The sequence below is a fragment of the Typopeltis vanoorti genome, chromosome 9, assembly GCF_054136105.1.
Source record: "Typopeltis vanoorti isolate ZY-2024b chromosome 9, IOZ_Tvanoo_1.0, whole genome shotgun sequence".
NCBI classification, from domain to species: domain Eukaryota; kingdom Metazoa; phylum Arthropoda; class Arachnida; order Uropygi; family Thelyphonidae; genus Typopeltis; species Typopeltis vanoorti.
The window spans coordinates 100659966-100676618 of record NC_143557.1 but is presented as its reverse complement, the minus strand read 5'-3'; the positions used below and the strand labels follow the sequence as shown (position 1 = coordinate 100676618).

General features: G+C 36.4%; 1 protein-coding gene across 1 annotated transcript in view; it reads right to left on the bottom strand.

Annotated features, from left to right (window-relative positions):
- The window catches only part of Kua (Plasmanylethanolamine desaturase Kua), a 91525-nt gene that overhangs the window by 25484 nt on the left and 49388 nt on the right, over window positions 1–16653 (bottom strand). Inside the window, exon 3 of the mRNA XM_090397528.1 lies at window positions 10979–11070. Within this exon, the coding sequence (XP_090253654.1) occupies window positions 10979–11070 (92 nt within the window). The remainder of the gene's footprint in view (window positions 1–10978; window positions 11071–16653) is intronic.

Here is a 16653-nt window from a genome sequence, read left to right as displayed (position 1 = left end):
TTGCAATCCACAAACCCTATGCTCCCCCAATGGGGAGCATTCTCTCCTCTCCACCATTTGCTCATCCCCAAGAAACCCAGGTGACCATACCTGAGCAAAGTAATCCAGATATGGACATATCAAGGCCTTTAAGAGGAATAATAACTTCCTTCTCTACTTGTTAGTGTGTATTCTTCAATAGTCAAGTAATTTTATGAGCTACCTTAGCAATATGTCCTCTAAACTTCCACTTTCTGCCTACCATCATCCCCTGAATCCCTAATTCCCTTAATCTCTGCTTGTTAGTGGGTTCTTCAATAACCAAGTAATCCTGTGAGCTACTCTGGCTACTTTAGCAATGTGCCCTCTAAACTTCAACTTTATCTACTATCCTAAAATCTATGGCTTCATCAATTTCCTGGACTACACGTCCCTTGATGGGGTACACAGCTTGTAATATTTGTATTCCAAAATGCATAACTTTACAATTTTGTGCATTAAAATGACATCCATTAAACTTTGCATCATCAGCAAATAACTGAATATCCCCCCCCACCCCTTCAAATTATTTTCTATATTATTAACCAGCAGTGGTCCATGCACAGAGCCCTACAGCACATCACTAGTTACCTGCCTTCTTCTGGATTCTGTCCCCTCCATATACTACTTTTTGGTATCTGTCCATCAACCACCATTATCTGTATCACCAGTTTCAGATCCATCTCCATTTGTTGCAGTTAGACTTTGTATTAGATAGAATATCCATTTACATCATATAACTGCAGAGTTTTGGACAGCTTTTTTGGCACCATTTCATATTCCTTTTCCCAGATCTACAAACTTTAATATAGCTCCTCGTTTATATTACCTTGAGTTTTGAATTGTCTTAAAAGTGAAAATCTGACCATGGCATATAGTCTGAATCCAGTTTGTTGTTCTTCATATTTCCTTTCTTCTCTCAAGTAGGCTTGTATGAATCTTACCAGGAACACTCAGTAGGAAAATTTCTCTAATTCTCAAATCGATCTGGAATTTGGCCATTTGACTAGACCTAAATTAATGCAGTACTGCCACTGTAAAACTTTTATATTAATACCTTCATACATGAGCATTTCTAGTTGAATATCACCTGCTGAAGCTGACATCCCTCATCTCAGGTTTTTGAATGTTTTCTCCCCCCCCTCCAAATACTGATATGTACTCCTGAATGCATTCCTTTTGAATATTTTTACCAGTGTTAATTTAGCTGCCTTTTACACATTCGCAAGCTGATACCCCCATCCAATCATAGAGCAGTACTTGCACTCAAATTCTGCAATATCCTAAGTACTTCTGATTCATCAACCTGTATTCTCATATCAGTTCCTGTCATATCAGACATAGTTATCTGCACCTGGATGACAGGCTGTTGAAAAGTGGTCACAATAATTCAAGGTGACAGAAGCAGATGAAATTTGCTGTCACCTAGCTAACATTGATACCCACAAAAAAATTATCTTTTTGTAGTCATCTTTCCACCTTAAGTTATAATTAAATTCACCTGTTTTTGTGTGAAGAGAATAACAATTATGTTAATCAAATCATTTTATAAGATTTTGAAGTTATTAAAACAGTTTGTAACTTTATGCTATCATAACAAAATTAATTATTAAGCCTCGACAATATTTCTAATTGGCAACAGAGATAACACAGTTGGGTTTTCAATTTAAAGAATTGGACTTAATTTCGGTCAACATGTATTAAGAAATGACCACTTATTTAAATGAGCTGAAACCGTATGGTGAAACTGTTTTTCTTAACTAAAAATTCATTTTACATGTTGTTTACTCTACTTGTACGAGAACTCCATTCTAGTTTAAACCAGTAGTTTGAAGTGAGTGTGTACATGCACAGACATTCAAGAAGCAACATATAGCAACAATGTAAAGTTTTTTTGAAGACTAGAACAGAATGAGATTTTCTTTTTAGAAAGGAGATAGTAAAAAGTTAAAGAAATGGATTCAGAGATCTATAGATTTATCTGAAAGTTTTCTTTCAAATGGTGAATGACTACCAGAAGATAAAAATCTAGGTCTTTATTACTGTGTTAAAGGGATTACACTGATTCAGTTTGCAAAAAGTAATTTTTTAATAATTTTGTATGCTCTTGTTTTCTTCATTCTGCATTTATTCTAGTCAATAGATGAATTTGAAGACAGTATGTCTGTTTCAAGATAGAAACAAGCATACTCTCTACACTTTCTTTAAAATAGTGATCTTCATGATAGTACACATTATATTTTGAATGTTTAGAATATTGATGATATCAATATTCTAAATGTTTTCTCCCCATGGATAATTTTCTAAAGCTGGGTAATTTTTCTGATAAGATGTTTGCACTGAAGTCTACTGAGGTAGGACATAAACTTTCAGTTTATGGAAAGAAATTTATTTAAGAAGAATGTTATCTTTGAATCAAAATGAGATGGCTCTCATGTTGAGACTGATTACATTAAATGTATTAGATAGAACTGTTAATTCTATAAAGGATTTTGTTCCTTTGTTTTGTTAGAAAACATTAACTTTTTTTTTTCTGAAACAATTTCTTTATTTCTGAAATTAAATTTGTGTGCATGTGTGAGAGATAATCTCCTATGAAATCTTTTCAAACGAATTTGATGTAAATTGTACATTTTTTAAAAAAATATTAATTAAACTTTTTTTCTATATCACGATTTTCTTATCTTATTTATGAGATTACGATAAGTGAATATAATAGATGACATTTATTTTAAGATTTGGGGAAACTTATATTCTTTTAATATAAATAAACTTAGATACAGGAAAGAAACCAAAAATACTTGTGATATGAACTTTTTTTAAGTGCGGAAAAGCATACAATATATATATATATATATATATATATATATATATATATATATATATGTGGCGATTAGTTTTTACTCGGTTGTTATACATTTCAAAAAATAGATTTAATGACTCCAAGACCGAGATAACATATAAAGATTTTAATGATAAATACTACTAGTTTCGGCATATAGCAGCCTTCTTCAGGTATTTATAAAGGAAAGGAATACTAATAAACATTGAATTATTTAAATAAACAAACTGGAAATTACAGGTACAAATTGCCTCACATAATCGATACATAAAAACGTTGTATCAGCCATCCAAAACCTACTCATCACAACCTTAAGTACCCTGGAGTATATAAATTGTGGTGTGATTGCAATATCCCATACTTTGGTCAAACTAACAAATCTATTGAACAACGCATAGAAGAGCATAAGAGAGACATCTCATACAAAAGATCTCATGCAACTGCTTTATCCAGTCATGTTCTTTTTTCAAATAATCCTAATGATGACCAACAAAGCCACTCTGTATGCTGGAATAGATCAGAAAATATTTTTCGCTGTGAAGATGAGTTTGAAAGAAAAATCGTAGAATCACGGGAAATCCTACTGAACCCGGTCCACTTAAATAATAATTTAAGTTATAACATCCCAGATAGCCATGCTGCAGTTATTCAATATTGGCGTTCACGTGAACTTGCACGCACAATTGCAACAAACAATGGCACGCCAGTTGGAACAACTTGAAAAATACAACGTTTTTATGTATCGATTATGTGAGGCAATTTGTACCTGTAATTTCCAGTTTGTTTATTTAAATAATTCAATGTTTATTAGTATTCCTTTCCTTTATAAATACCTGAAGAAGGCTGCTATATGCCGAAACTAGTAGTATTTATCATTAAAATCTTTATATGTTATCTCGGTCTTGGAGTCATTAAATCTATTTTTTGAAATATATATATATATATACAGGGTGCCTACATTGGACCTCTGTAGTTTCAAGGAACGGTAAATAATCAAAATGCGGAAATATGTAAGGTTAGGGTTCTTCAAATGTTCCAGAGACTACTAGTTTCATCCAGTTTTTTTTTTTTTTTTTAAACAAAAACTTGGTGAGTGTTCCTTCTCATACAATTTTGACGTACATGGTCCATACACTTAAGTAGTAGTAACATGTTGAAACTAGGGAGGTCCAATGTGGACACCGTGTGTGTGTGTGTATTACTGACAGAGATTGAGAGCAAACAGTGAAGTACCACTAGACCCTGTCCTTGTCACTATTACTATTCAATCTGAATATTAAGGATATTAAGACTGGTTTATTAAATGAAATTTGAAAAATCAGAAAAGACTGCAGACAATTCAAAGCAATATATTATACTGCATATTTTCAAGGAGTGAGATAAGTCAAAATGTTCATATTTTAGAGAATCAAGTTTACCAGATTCTGGATAAAAATAAGAAAATCTCTTTCCTTATTTTGTATCCAGAGAGTATTATGGCAACACCTCACCCTGTTATGTTTCTATTATGGTAGTAGTTAAAAGAAAAGTGAATATTACTGATTCAATCTTCACTTTAAAACAGTTAACTGAACAGAATAAAGATCAATATTCATGTTCTATTCATAGGATATACAAGTCTTTGATTTAGCAAAACAAAGAAATAAACTTTCTGAAATATTAGTTAAAATTGAAATATCTACCCAGTTAAAAGTAATGATATATAAGAAAATAAAAATATAAATGCAAAAATCAATTATATAAATACCGAATGATAAATAGGCAGAGATGTAAAAAGTGTGCAAATACATATAGAATCAAACTGCCCTGTGTTAATATTATTTATTGGCCTTCCACCATAAGATATAAATCCTTCTAGAATTGCAATAACATGAATTAACAAATTTATTAGCATACCTGGAAGTATGGCTAATACAGGTAACTATTAACAAACGCCATCCTGATTGTCCAAGTAGTTAGCGTATCTGCTCTCCAGCTAACATGCAGTGGTTCGAATTTCACTGTGGGCATGAATGTTTGCAATTGTCTTTAGGCGGAAGATGCGATAAATTTGCAATTGCAAATTAATAAATGATTCCTGTTTATTATGTTAGAACTCCTAAGCGATATGGACTTAAACTCACCCAGAGATCTGTAGTAAATTCTATCAACAATCCAACTTACTTTCCCAACATCTGTCTAAGAGCTCTTTCATCCTTAACTGGTAATTCTCCTTCACAAATTAAAAATGGGAAGATTTCAAAAACAATATTTACAGGATTATTTGGTTGGCAATCAGCTTTGATACAGTTTCTCTCTTTACAAATATTCTTCTGGATACATAAATTTATTTGACTTTGCTATAAACACAGGCTGTTTTTTTTTTTTGTCGAAATAAACTCACAAGTATACTAAAGAAACTACTATGCATCTCTCTCTCTCTCTCTCTCTTTTATCTAGCAAATTATTACATCATGCAATACATTATTGGCTTTTCTCCCAAGCTTTCAGAATATTGTTCTGTTATGTTGATATCATTGCAATTTGGAATTATGAATTCATCCGAGACAGACCTAGATATTTTTCTTTGCAAAATTCTCTTTATTCAAGAATCACATTTACCCTGGAAGCAGAAGAATAAAAGCCTTCCTTTCTAGATGTTCTAATCTTTAGACAGCCTAAAAGTAATCTGCAGTTTTCAGTGTACAGAAAGAAAATTAGTATAAGATACACCGATGTTTCTTCACACCATCACCCAAGTCAGAAATCAGGCATTATCAAAACATTAGTTCACTATGCCCATACTCTATGCACCAAAAGCAAGAAAGAACCGTCATTTATTAAGTCTATTTTCCCCTCTAATGGATACAGCTCTGAGCTCACCTCAAAAATCATTAAGAGCCATGGTCTTCATCCTTATTCTCTTCAATAAGATATTTCTAGAGTTTCTATTCTGTATGTTCAAAGGTGTGTCTGAAAAGCTCACCAGCCTATCAAAAAATAACTCTTCAAGAATCCCATGTTGAAGTTTAATGGAGAAAACACATGTACAGAGTAATAATTATCAACTAACTTTATTTAGCTAATAAATTATTGTCAGAATTTTGCCTTGATCACATTCATCTAGACTATCTCAAGGTGCTCTACCCTTGCACCTGCAGACTTCCATTCTTATTTTGGACAAACAGAAAGAAATGCCAACATCTGTCAGGAGAACCAAAGAAATTATATCCATTATCTGCACTACAGCTGTTCTGGAGCAGCAGATTAGCCTAGTGGCTGTGTGCTTCGCAACCATATGCCTGGGGAAGGAGTGTCCTAGGTTCAATTCACGTCAGTGACGTGAGGAGCTGAAGGATCTTCCTCAGCCATAGTCAAGTTAACCGGTCTTGGGCGTGGACAGTAGGGTTTTCCCCCAGTTTATCCTGGGATTTTTCATCCTGCAAAACAGGCAAACCGGCCTTGAGAATTTAACCCTATGCACCATTGTATCCTATATCCTGTAGTGTTACCTTATTGCCAACATTGACCACCTTATCCTGTGAAAGGTTTGAGGTCTGATGATTAATAAACCCTCGACACTGCAAGGTAAAAGAGGGTAAAAGGAAGATGAGATGAGAATTAATGCTAGCCAGATCCACAGAGATACCAAGGTTGAATTAATGCAAATGTCATATTTTCCATATACAAGTTGCAAAAAAGCGTATCACTTTATTATTACAATACTCTGGATCAGTGATTAAACAAGAATATACTTTCTTGGCAAGTGGAATTTATTTTATTCTACATTAGAATTATATTATTAGAAACATGCAATGTATTGATTTTTAAGCACACATTTGTTATAAGGCTTAGGTAATCTTGGAGCCTGCTCTAGAAACCAAACAATGAACTTAAGACAGTCCTAGATGCCTTCCAATTTTTCAGGAAATGACAACGTATACTAAAATATTAATAAAAAAACTTTAATCAATACTTTCCTATATTTCGGCAATGTTACATTTCAATCTTCTGGGAACATAAAACTGATGTGCACACAGGCACTAACAATGAGCAAATGAGGCTGAAGAGGCCAAATGAAGTTGGTCCTAGAGTCCTAAAGGTGCTCCCCAGCAGGCTAAATTGAGTTGTCTTGGCTGTTGAGCTGATGTTCTTAGGATGAAAGCTTCCCAAATTTGTAGAGGTTTGAGAAGTTTTTTTTTTTTTTTAGAGCTGAGGCTGATTCAGGCAGGAATAATCTTTCATACTTGCTGTGGTGTAGCGGCTTTCTTCCAATGTATTCTGTGATGGGTATCCAGTGCATGGTCAGCAAGTTCTGAGTGGCTCTATTGGTGAAACTGGATGTAGTCTTTGTGTTCAGATATCCTGATATTAGCTGTCCTGCCTGTCTGGGCCATAGTAGGACAGTTTAAAACTGCAAGGGACCTGGTATAATCCAGGTAAGTCTAGGGGAAGTGGCTGGTCTTTGGTGGAGCAGATAAGGGATGCCAATTTCTTATATGGTTTGTACCAGGTCATATTTTTTAAGGATTTTTGTTAGCTTTTCAGACGTGCTCCAGATATAAGGAATGGCAAAAGATTTTGTTAATCTCTGTTTTGAAAGGGGGGGGAGGTTAACTGGTTTTAATATTTTCTGGATTTTTTTTGGGGTTGTAGCCATTGGCCAAAAAGGCATTAAGGATATGGTTAAGTTCAGTAGTTAGGGCATTGTTATCTGAACAGATTGATTTAGCCCTGTTATATAGGGTTTTTATAATCCAATATTGTGGTGGGAGGTGGGATTGCTGGTGAATATATCTACCTGTATAGGTTGGTTTTCTGTAAACAGAGAAAGCCAGGGATCCATCAGGCTGGCATGTAATCAGAGAGTGTGTGTATGTCTAAGAAAGGGAGGCTGTTGTTGTTTTCTTTTTCCAAGGTGAACTGGATTCTGGGGTGTTGATTGCTTAAGTGTGTTAAGAAGTTGTGGAGTGTCTCTAAGCCATGTGGCCAAATAGCAAACACATCATCCATAGCTTAGCCAAACAGTGGGTTTTTGTGGGGCTGAGTTTAAGGCTTTTTCTTCAAAGGTCTCCATAAAGAAGTTGGACAGCGGTGGAGAGAGTGGAGAACCCATGGCTGTCCCCTCTATCTGTTTGTAGAATTATCCTTGCCAAACAAAATAGCCTGAGTTCATGGTGAACTGAAATAGGGCTGAGATATCAGGAGGAAATTTGGCTTGGATGAGATTTAAGGTATCTTTGAGTGGGACATTTGTGAATAAGGAGGAGACATCAAAACTGACCATTATGTCAGTGTGTTGGATTGACAGATTTCCTATATTGACTTTAAAGCGGGCTGAGTTTTTTTTATGTAAGAGCACTTTGGCTAATTTGTATGTGGGGGAATCAATGCCATCCACAATGGGATGTAATGGCACATTCTGCTTATGGATTTTTGGTAGTCCATATATTGGGGGGGGGGGATCAAGCGTTGAAAGGTTTTTAGTCTGCTAGTCACTTCCACAGGCCAAGAAGTAACTTTCTTAAGGAGCCTTTGGAGTGTTCTGATTTGGAAGCTGGTGGGATAATATTCAATAGGGAGGTATGTAGACTGATCTAACAGTAAAGAGGTAAGCTTATCTGTGTAGTCAGTTTGGTTGAGAACCACAGTGGCATTTCTCTTATCTGCTTTGGTGATTATTCTTTTGCTGTTGTTCTTTATTTCTTGTAGAGCTTTTAATTTTTCTTTAGATAGGTTGTTTTTGGTGGTTTAGCTTTGGTAAGAACACTGGCTACATCCAGTCTGATATTGTTGGCAATATGGTTGGGATGGTTGTAGATACCACATTCTACCTGTATCATTATTTCTTCAGAAGGTATTTTTTTCAGTGCTAAGGTGAAGTTGTGGCCATGTGAGTGCGCTGAGTGCTTCAGGGCAAGGGAAGACAGGTTTATTACAGTGTTGAGTGGTAGGTGAGGTTCGGAAGCAGAATTCTTTTTTAGACTTTCAAATTTTTTAATGTGCTGGCATCGTATTTTTTTAAAATTCTTTCTCTGCTGAACCACTCGAGACATCGGAGAGGACTGTCCAAAGGTCGTCATTCAGTGTAGAATCAAGCTCTTCCTCTAATGCACGAATAGCCTCGTTGGTGTCGGCCAAGAGAACATGGGTGGTGGCAATCTGTTCAGGGAGAAGAGTGAAGCTAGTGCAGCTATAAATGCGGAGAGCCTTCGGTGACGTGAAACGGTGTTTTAATTTTACAGAGTTCAGGACACACATTATGATCCTGGCAGCATTTTAAGAAGGTCAAACAATTTAGTTATCTTGAAATCTTCAGCTTCAATTTGCTGTATTGGTGGGCCTTGAGTATGATAGAATCTCAGTGATCATAATTCTTGAATGCAGTAGTCTTACACTGCTGATGAAATTCATCTACAACCTAAAGACATTCACAGACCTCAATGTCAGTGAAATTTTAACATTCTGTTGACTGGAGAGTAGAGAAATTATCACCGTTTAAACAATTTTATAGGATGGAACTTGGGTGAAGTCTTTCAGTATATAGATGAGCAACCCAAGGATCATTCATATAAGCAATATGCATAGTTGGCAAATGTGTGGATATTTCTCTTTGTGAGTAGTAAGTGGAATAGGTTGCTGTGTAAGTGGTGACTTAAGATATGACAGATGGCAAGGTGAGTGGGCTTTCCCACAAGTCCTTAGTCCCTGGAGAGTCATATAATAATAAAATTACTCAAGTACATAAAAGTATAAAATAAAAAAAAAAGCATATAAAAGGTATATACCATACAAAATTTCACTTTACAACGGAATAGGCCAGTAAATAATATACAGACAGTCCCAAGGTTATGGACAACCCAACTTATGCCGTTCTGTACTTAAGAACGGGCTCCCAAGGCTCCCCATAAGAATAACTGATAACTAAATAATTAAATTAAGAATTCGGGAACTAGTTTCTTCCACTCATGTAAACAAATCTGCATGGTGTAAGTGGTTTGTTGGTACAGCATCTTTAGGCTAGCGGCTACTCTCATTGTATATACGGTCGCTAATGCACAGCATTACTTTTGTCTTAACTTTTTAATTCAATTTTGTGAGTGTGATTACCCTTTGACCATGCCTCCAAAGCAAAAGTCCACTGAGCCTGCAGCAAAGACAAAGGTGATTACAATGGAAACGAAAGTAGAAATAATTAAATGTTCGGAGAGAGGCTGGACGCCATCATTCATTAGGAAAGCATTAGGCTTCTGGAAGAATTATAACATCTATGACGGCCATCAAAAACATTGCTGATTCTTGGGAGGAAGTGAAGCAATCAACAAAGAAAGGGGTGTGGAACGAACTGTGCCCTCAATTCTGTGATGATTTTCGTGGCTTCAAAGAAGACGACATTGCCAAAGCTAGAAAATCTGTGGTGGACAGTGCCAATATACTGCAACTGGACATGAATGAAAATGATGTCATTGACTTACTAGAGTCCCATTCACAAGAATTAACCAGTGAAGACCTTATGGAGATAGAGAAGCAGCTGATAGAACACAAAGAATCAGAAGATCCACAGCCAAGAAAGTTTACGACAAAAGAATTATCTGAAGCCTTTCGTCTCACTGAAGTGAGATTTGCTAAGCTTGAGGAGACATCCTACATTGAGCGATTTACAAGCAGTTAGTGAGAACATCAGCTGCTACAAGGCCATTGATGATGAAAAACAAGAAAGAAACAGGCTGTGCAAACAACCCTAGATACTTTTTCAAGAAACTGACTTCAGTGGTAAACTTCCCTCCTTCAGCAACAGAATCAAATCTTGATTCTCCATCTTCCAATTTTGAAATGTCTCCTCTCTAAACTTTTTGTATAAGTTTGTTTTTATGTTCTGTTTGAATTAAAAGAAAGAGCAGAATAGTTACTATAACTTATTATTACAGTACAGGAGTGGTATTATTATTATTACAGTATGACATGATATTATTATTGCCACATATGAGCCATTATAGTATTATTACCATATATGCAATGTTCATTAGGGATCCGAGTTACATACAAATCTGACCTAAAGACATTCTCAGGAACGTATCTTGGCTATAACCTGGGGACTGCCTGTACACAAAAAAAGTATTAGTTAGCAAAAACTCTTACTTTGCCAATAATAAACAGATCAACAGAACCCCAAGTGTCTGCTCCCCAATGCACTAAACCACTCAAGAAGTCTGCTAGGACAATACCACACACTGAAAAGAAATGAAAAATGCTAAAATTACACATATCAAATTCTGTGCTAAGAAATCAAATATATTACACAGGATGATTTTTTGTCTGTGAAATTGGTGCAAGTGTCTGTAGTCTTGAAACACATACGATATATGAAATTTAGCATGAAATACTATAATTCATGAGAAGGGGAAGTTTGTGTTGGCATTCTCTGAAAAACTGAAGGTAAAAACATTCATTTTAAAGAAGTACTGGCAAAGACTTAATTCTACTGTGAGTGATGTCATGTAAAGCAAGCTTTTTGTAACATGAAATCTTTATTATTATTACAACAGCACCATTTGGAAGACTAAAAAAAATTTGTTACAGGAGGTCCATTCACTGGTGTACAAACTCGAGTTCATCTGTTTACTGATTTAAAGTAGATGATTTTCATCAGCCAATGTGAAAGCACCGTCCTGCTTACTGGATGAGAGAAGTGGCCTGAAAAAGTTCCATGTTTGGTTTCATCTTGCCTCACCCTGAATTGGAACAATGAGATTGCAATTTTAAACTATATTTTTTTTAGTATTTTATATATATGGTTAAAGTGATTCCTATAGTGTAATAGGAATACAGTGCTCATCACGGAATGCTGGCCATTGTTGTAAAAAGGTCATTCCTAATGTAATTTAAACCTAGTTAAAAGTATTAACACTAACAGCAGAATGGATTAATCATTCTGAAGTATTTGTACCTGTAGTTAATTACTAATAAAGTACCATTTCTTTTTACCGATAATCTCTGACATTATTCTTCAGAATATCTCACAAACAGAATACATGGTGAAAGGTGCATAACTGAGTAGAAAAGAATTTAATGTAGCAATTGAAATGGAGCTCAAAGGACCTTTTTTGAGCTTTAGATCTTCTCAAAAAGCTAATACATCAAGCACATTCCAAATCATCCTTTCTTAGAACCACATTATTCATAAACAAGCTAGAATGTTGGCAAAGTCTGATAGTTTTCAGTCGAGAAGACTACAGATGAGGAATGCACTACAGCATGTGTGAAGAGAGATGCCCAAAGTATTTATTATTATTATGTGACATTTCCAGGGAGTCTAAAGACTCATCGAGGGAGGGCACCTACTCTACAACTGTCTCCACCTAAGTCCACCAACTACACCACCCTCACTAGTATTTTCACAATCACAAACATCCATGCCCACAGCAGGTGAACCTGCAGCCTTTTGGTTGGAGAACAGATACGCTAACCATTCGGCCAACCAAGCCGTCATTCATTAATTTATTACTTTTCTGTAGCATCATATTTTCCTATTCAACAATATTTCAGCTACTTTTAGTTGATTCTGATGAATTTTGCCTTTTCTTGCACTTTTTCTATTTCATTTCACTGTATACTTTTCTCTCATATTTTTACACCCCCCCCTAATTTGTTTCCTTGTTTTCTTCCTTTTTCAATTTTTACTTTTGTGATATTATTCCAGGTCCCACACAGTTGCATTCTTTACCATTTCACTTTTCTAAATATTATCTCAGTTAGTAAGTCTTTATATTTTTTTTATCAGTCATGTTTTTGCTAATACTTATTTCATTTAAAATTTCAGTTTTATTTTATTTTATTTCACCTGAATATTTGCTTTTGCTTTGTGTTAATTCCTTTAAATTATAAAGTATTTCATTCACTTCTGTTTTTAAGCCATTATTCTTATGTCTATCCTGTTTACCAATAATATATGCATTAGCAGCATTCCTTTCTTATCCCATTTGAGCTCTTAATTTCCTATGAAATTGTGATCTTGGATTTTCGGTTTGTTTATTTGGTGATATTCTTGTATTTTTATGTATACCTTTATAGAGAAGCATCCCATTAAGCACCTCCATAATGGCATTGGAAGAATCATGGAACAGTGAGCCCTTTGATGGGAAAAGACCTGAGTTCGATTCTAGTCATGATATGAGGAATATCAACATGGGCTTTTTCAACTGGAAGTGAATTAGCCAATCTCATATGGAAATAGCAGTTTTTTTTTCTCCCAGAAACTCGGGTTTTTCATCCTGCATAGGCAAATCGGTCACAATAATGAACACAATTTATAGACAAAAAATACCATTGGTGGTGGGCAGTAGATGGCATTATGTGTTGATGGTAGTAGTGTCGATGTGCAGTTGGATGATTGATTGAGAAGAGTAGACAGAGGGTATATCATGATTCATCGCTCCATAATACAGCTTTCCAAGCTTCCATGTCTCACTGTACATGCTCTTTGCACCACTGAAGATGATACTGCACGTTGGTTTGGGTAATGTGGGGTTTGAATATTGCAGTCATACCATGGAAACCCATGCTGTGAGCCTCAGTTGTGAATATTTTTGTGCAGTTTGTGTTCCAGCCCACTGCCCAAAACTCTGCATTCAATGTGTTGGCTGACGAATGGCAGTTTTTACATATTATCCTTCGTAGCAACCTATGGTAATGTCCAGTGAGGGGGTGGGTCATCCACTGTGGTAGCACTTGCAGTTGACACCTTGCACTTCCATCTCAGTATGGTATCACTGATTCTTGACCTGGGATGGCCCAATTTGTCAACAATTTGCCAAACAGATAGGCCTGAAACATGGCATCTATCACAATGCCTGTTTGAAACTCCATCAGTTACCTTCTTGCAACCATTTCACCCAAATATGGTTGCACTAACTTGGGAGCATCATATTCTTCCAATTTATACCGGTTACAAACATGATGCATAAACACTGTGGATATCACTCGTAATATATGCATGCACAGCTAGTCATGACCTCCAAGCTATACACTGGATATGTCTAAGAATATTTATATTAAACAATTTGTTTGTATCTGTCAGATCATCCGTGACCTCCGCAGGGTTAAGCAACTTAAATGTTTCTATCATAACCACTCTTTTTCTTCTATCAACCAACTTCTGCAATCCACACACCTTCAAATCTATCCTCATATGGAACATTCCACAAACCACTCACCACCTTAATCACTAGCCTCTGAATCTTCTCCACTGCTTCCACAACCCTAAGAAGACTAGACTTGCAGTAATCCAGATGTGGACATATCAAGGCCTTATAAAGAAGAATAACAACTTCCTTATTCCTACCTCTTAGTGTATTCTTTAATAGCCAAGTAATCTTATTGGCTACCTTAGCAATATTTCCTCTAAACCTCCATTGCCCAGAACTCTGCATTCAATGTGTTGGCTGACGAATGGCATTTTTACATATTATCCTTCGTAGCAACCTACAGTAATGTTCAGTGTGGTAGCGCTTGCAGTTGACACCCTGCACTTCCATCTCAGTATGGTATAACTGGATTGTTGACCTGGAATGGCCCAATTTGTCAACAATTTGCCAAACAGATAGGCCTGAAACATGGCATCCTATCACAGTGCCTGTTTCAAACTACATCAGTTCCCTTCTTGCAGCCATTTCACCCAGATACAGTTGCATTAACTTGGGAGCATTATATTCTTCCAATTTATACCAGTTACAAACATGACTCATTGCATGGCATGATGCAGCTTGCCCATGGGTGTGGCCATTGACTTCTTTCCAAGCAGTGTGCTCTATTCGATTCTTGGAATGCAGCTGTATATTGCTACTCTTAAATATTGCTTAAACAGTAGTCCAAACAACATGGATGTCTTCCTCTCATCAACTCTTCATCCTGCATTACTGATCCATGCAGTCTCTGAATATTTTCATAATTACCTCCTATCTAGTTCCACATATGCTCTTATCACTAAAGCTGATATGCCTGTCATTACCCTGGGTAGTACCTCAGAATCACTTTCCAACCAGAGACAGAACTAGCACCTCATTTACAAATACATACTCAAGTATTTTAATCAAATCTATAATTCTCAATCTCCATATTTCTTCTGGATAGGAAGGGAAAGTGTGGTGGTGGAGTACTGCTTATGATAAGTGACGACCTATGTCCTCTAAGAGTGGAGACTTTGGAAGGCAGTGACACTAATGATTTTGAAAGCATATGGTGTGAGGTAGAGGTGGGCAAGACAGGATATTTAGTGGGATGTTGTTACAGACCCAGGAGCACAGAGGGTGGGGACCAGGAAATGTTTAGACAGTTGAGTTTGGCAAGTGCAAGAAGAATGACTGTTATGGGAGATTTTAACTACAGTAGTATAAATTGGGGAGAGGAAGATGCATGTAGCAATAAGGGAATGGAATTTCTAGAATTCTTGAGGGACAAATGTCTTAGGCAACATGTAATAGAGGGAACAAGAGGTTCAAGAGTTTTGGATTTGGTTATAGCATCAGAAGAGTTGATAATAACTGAGATGACATCTCTCCCACCAGTTGGAGAGAGTGATCATATGGTTTTGACTTTGAAAATGAATAGACATGCAGGAGTATCAAAGAGACGGGAACGTATGTGGAATTATAAGGCAGGTGATTATAATAGTCTAAGATGTCAACTTGGGAAAGTTTCATGGAGGGATGAATCGGAAGGCCAGGATATCATTAGTGCAAGGGAAATTATAAAAGAATATTTGTTAGCAGCAATGGTAAGTTGTATACCACGAGTGAACAAGAGGACACAATTTGGAGTAAAGTGGATGACAAACAATATTAAACAGGAATTGCATACGAAAAAGAAGCTATGGAAGAGATATAAAGAGACAGGTGAAGAGAAGATGCATGAAGAATATAAGACACAGGCCAGAAGAGTGACTAGTATGGTAAGGAAGACAAAACTGGAATATGAGAGGAGATTGGCCCTAAGATCCAAGGAAAATCCTAGAGAATTTTTTAGATATGTAGCCGGTAGGAGGAGAAATGACTGTGGAAGAATGATATTCTGGGATAAAAATGGGAATAGAGTGACTGATGCAAAGGACATAGTGGAATTGTTCAATGAACACTTTATTGAAGTATTTCATCCTGGAGGAGTCAGTTTTAATGCTAGAGGGATTGGGTAGTTTCGAGGTACAGGAGGAGAGTGTGTTTCAAATACCGAGTACTCTGGATGTCAGTAAAGCTGTGGGACTGGATGGTATTTCACCACGAGTTTTGAGAGAATGTGCTAGGGAACTGATGCCTTTGACCTGGCTTTTCAATGAAAGTCTGGCTGCAAGGAAGGTGCCCATTGAATGGAAGGGAGGTAAGATAGTGCCATTGCATAAGGGCAGTAGCAGACTTGAAGTGTCTAATTATAGGCCAGTTTGTGTGTCATCAGTAGTTGGTAAGATCTTGGAGAAAGTAGTGAAGGACTGTATACGGCATTGGGCAGATGAGGGTAATATTATCTGTGAGAGTCAACATGGATTTGTGAAGGGGCGTTCTTGTTTTAGCAATATGCTAGCCTTTTATGATAAAGTTACAAGAGCATCAGATGAGGGAAAGGCATATACTGCAATTTTCTTAGACTTAGTGAAGGCATTTAACAGGGTGCCACATGATAAGCTGATATTTAAGTTGCAGCACATGGGTGTGGATGTCAGATTAGTCAGCTGGATTCAGGATTGGCTGTCTGATAGGTATCAGAGAGCTGTGTATGGTGGGGTAGTTTCAAGGAAGCAGAGGGTTACGTGTGGTGCCACAGGGCTC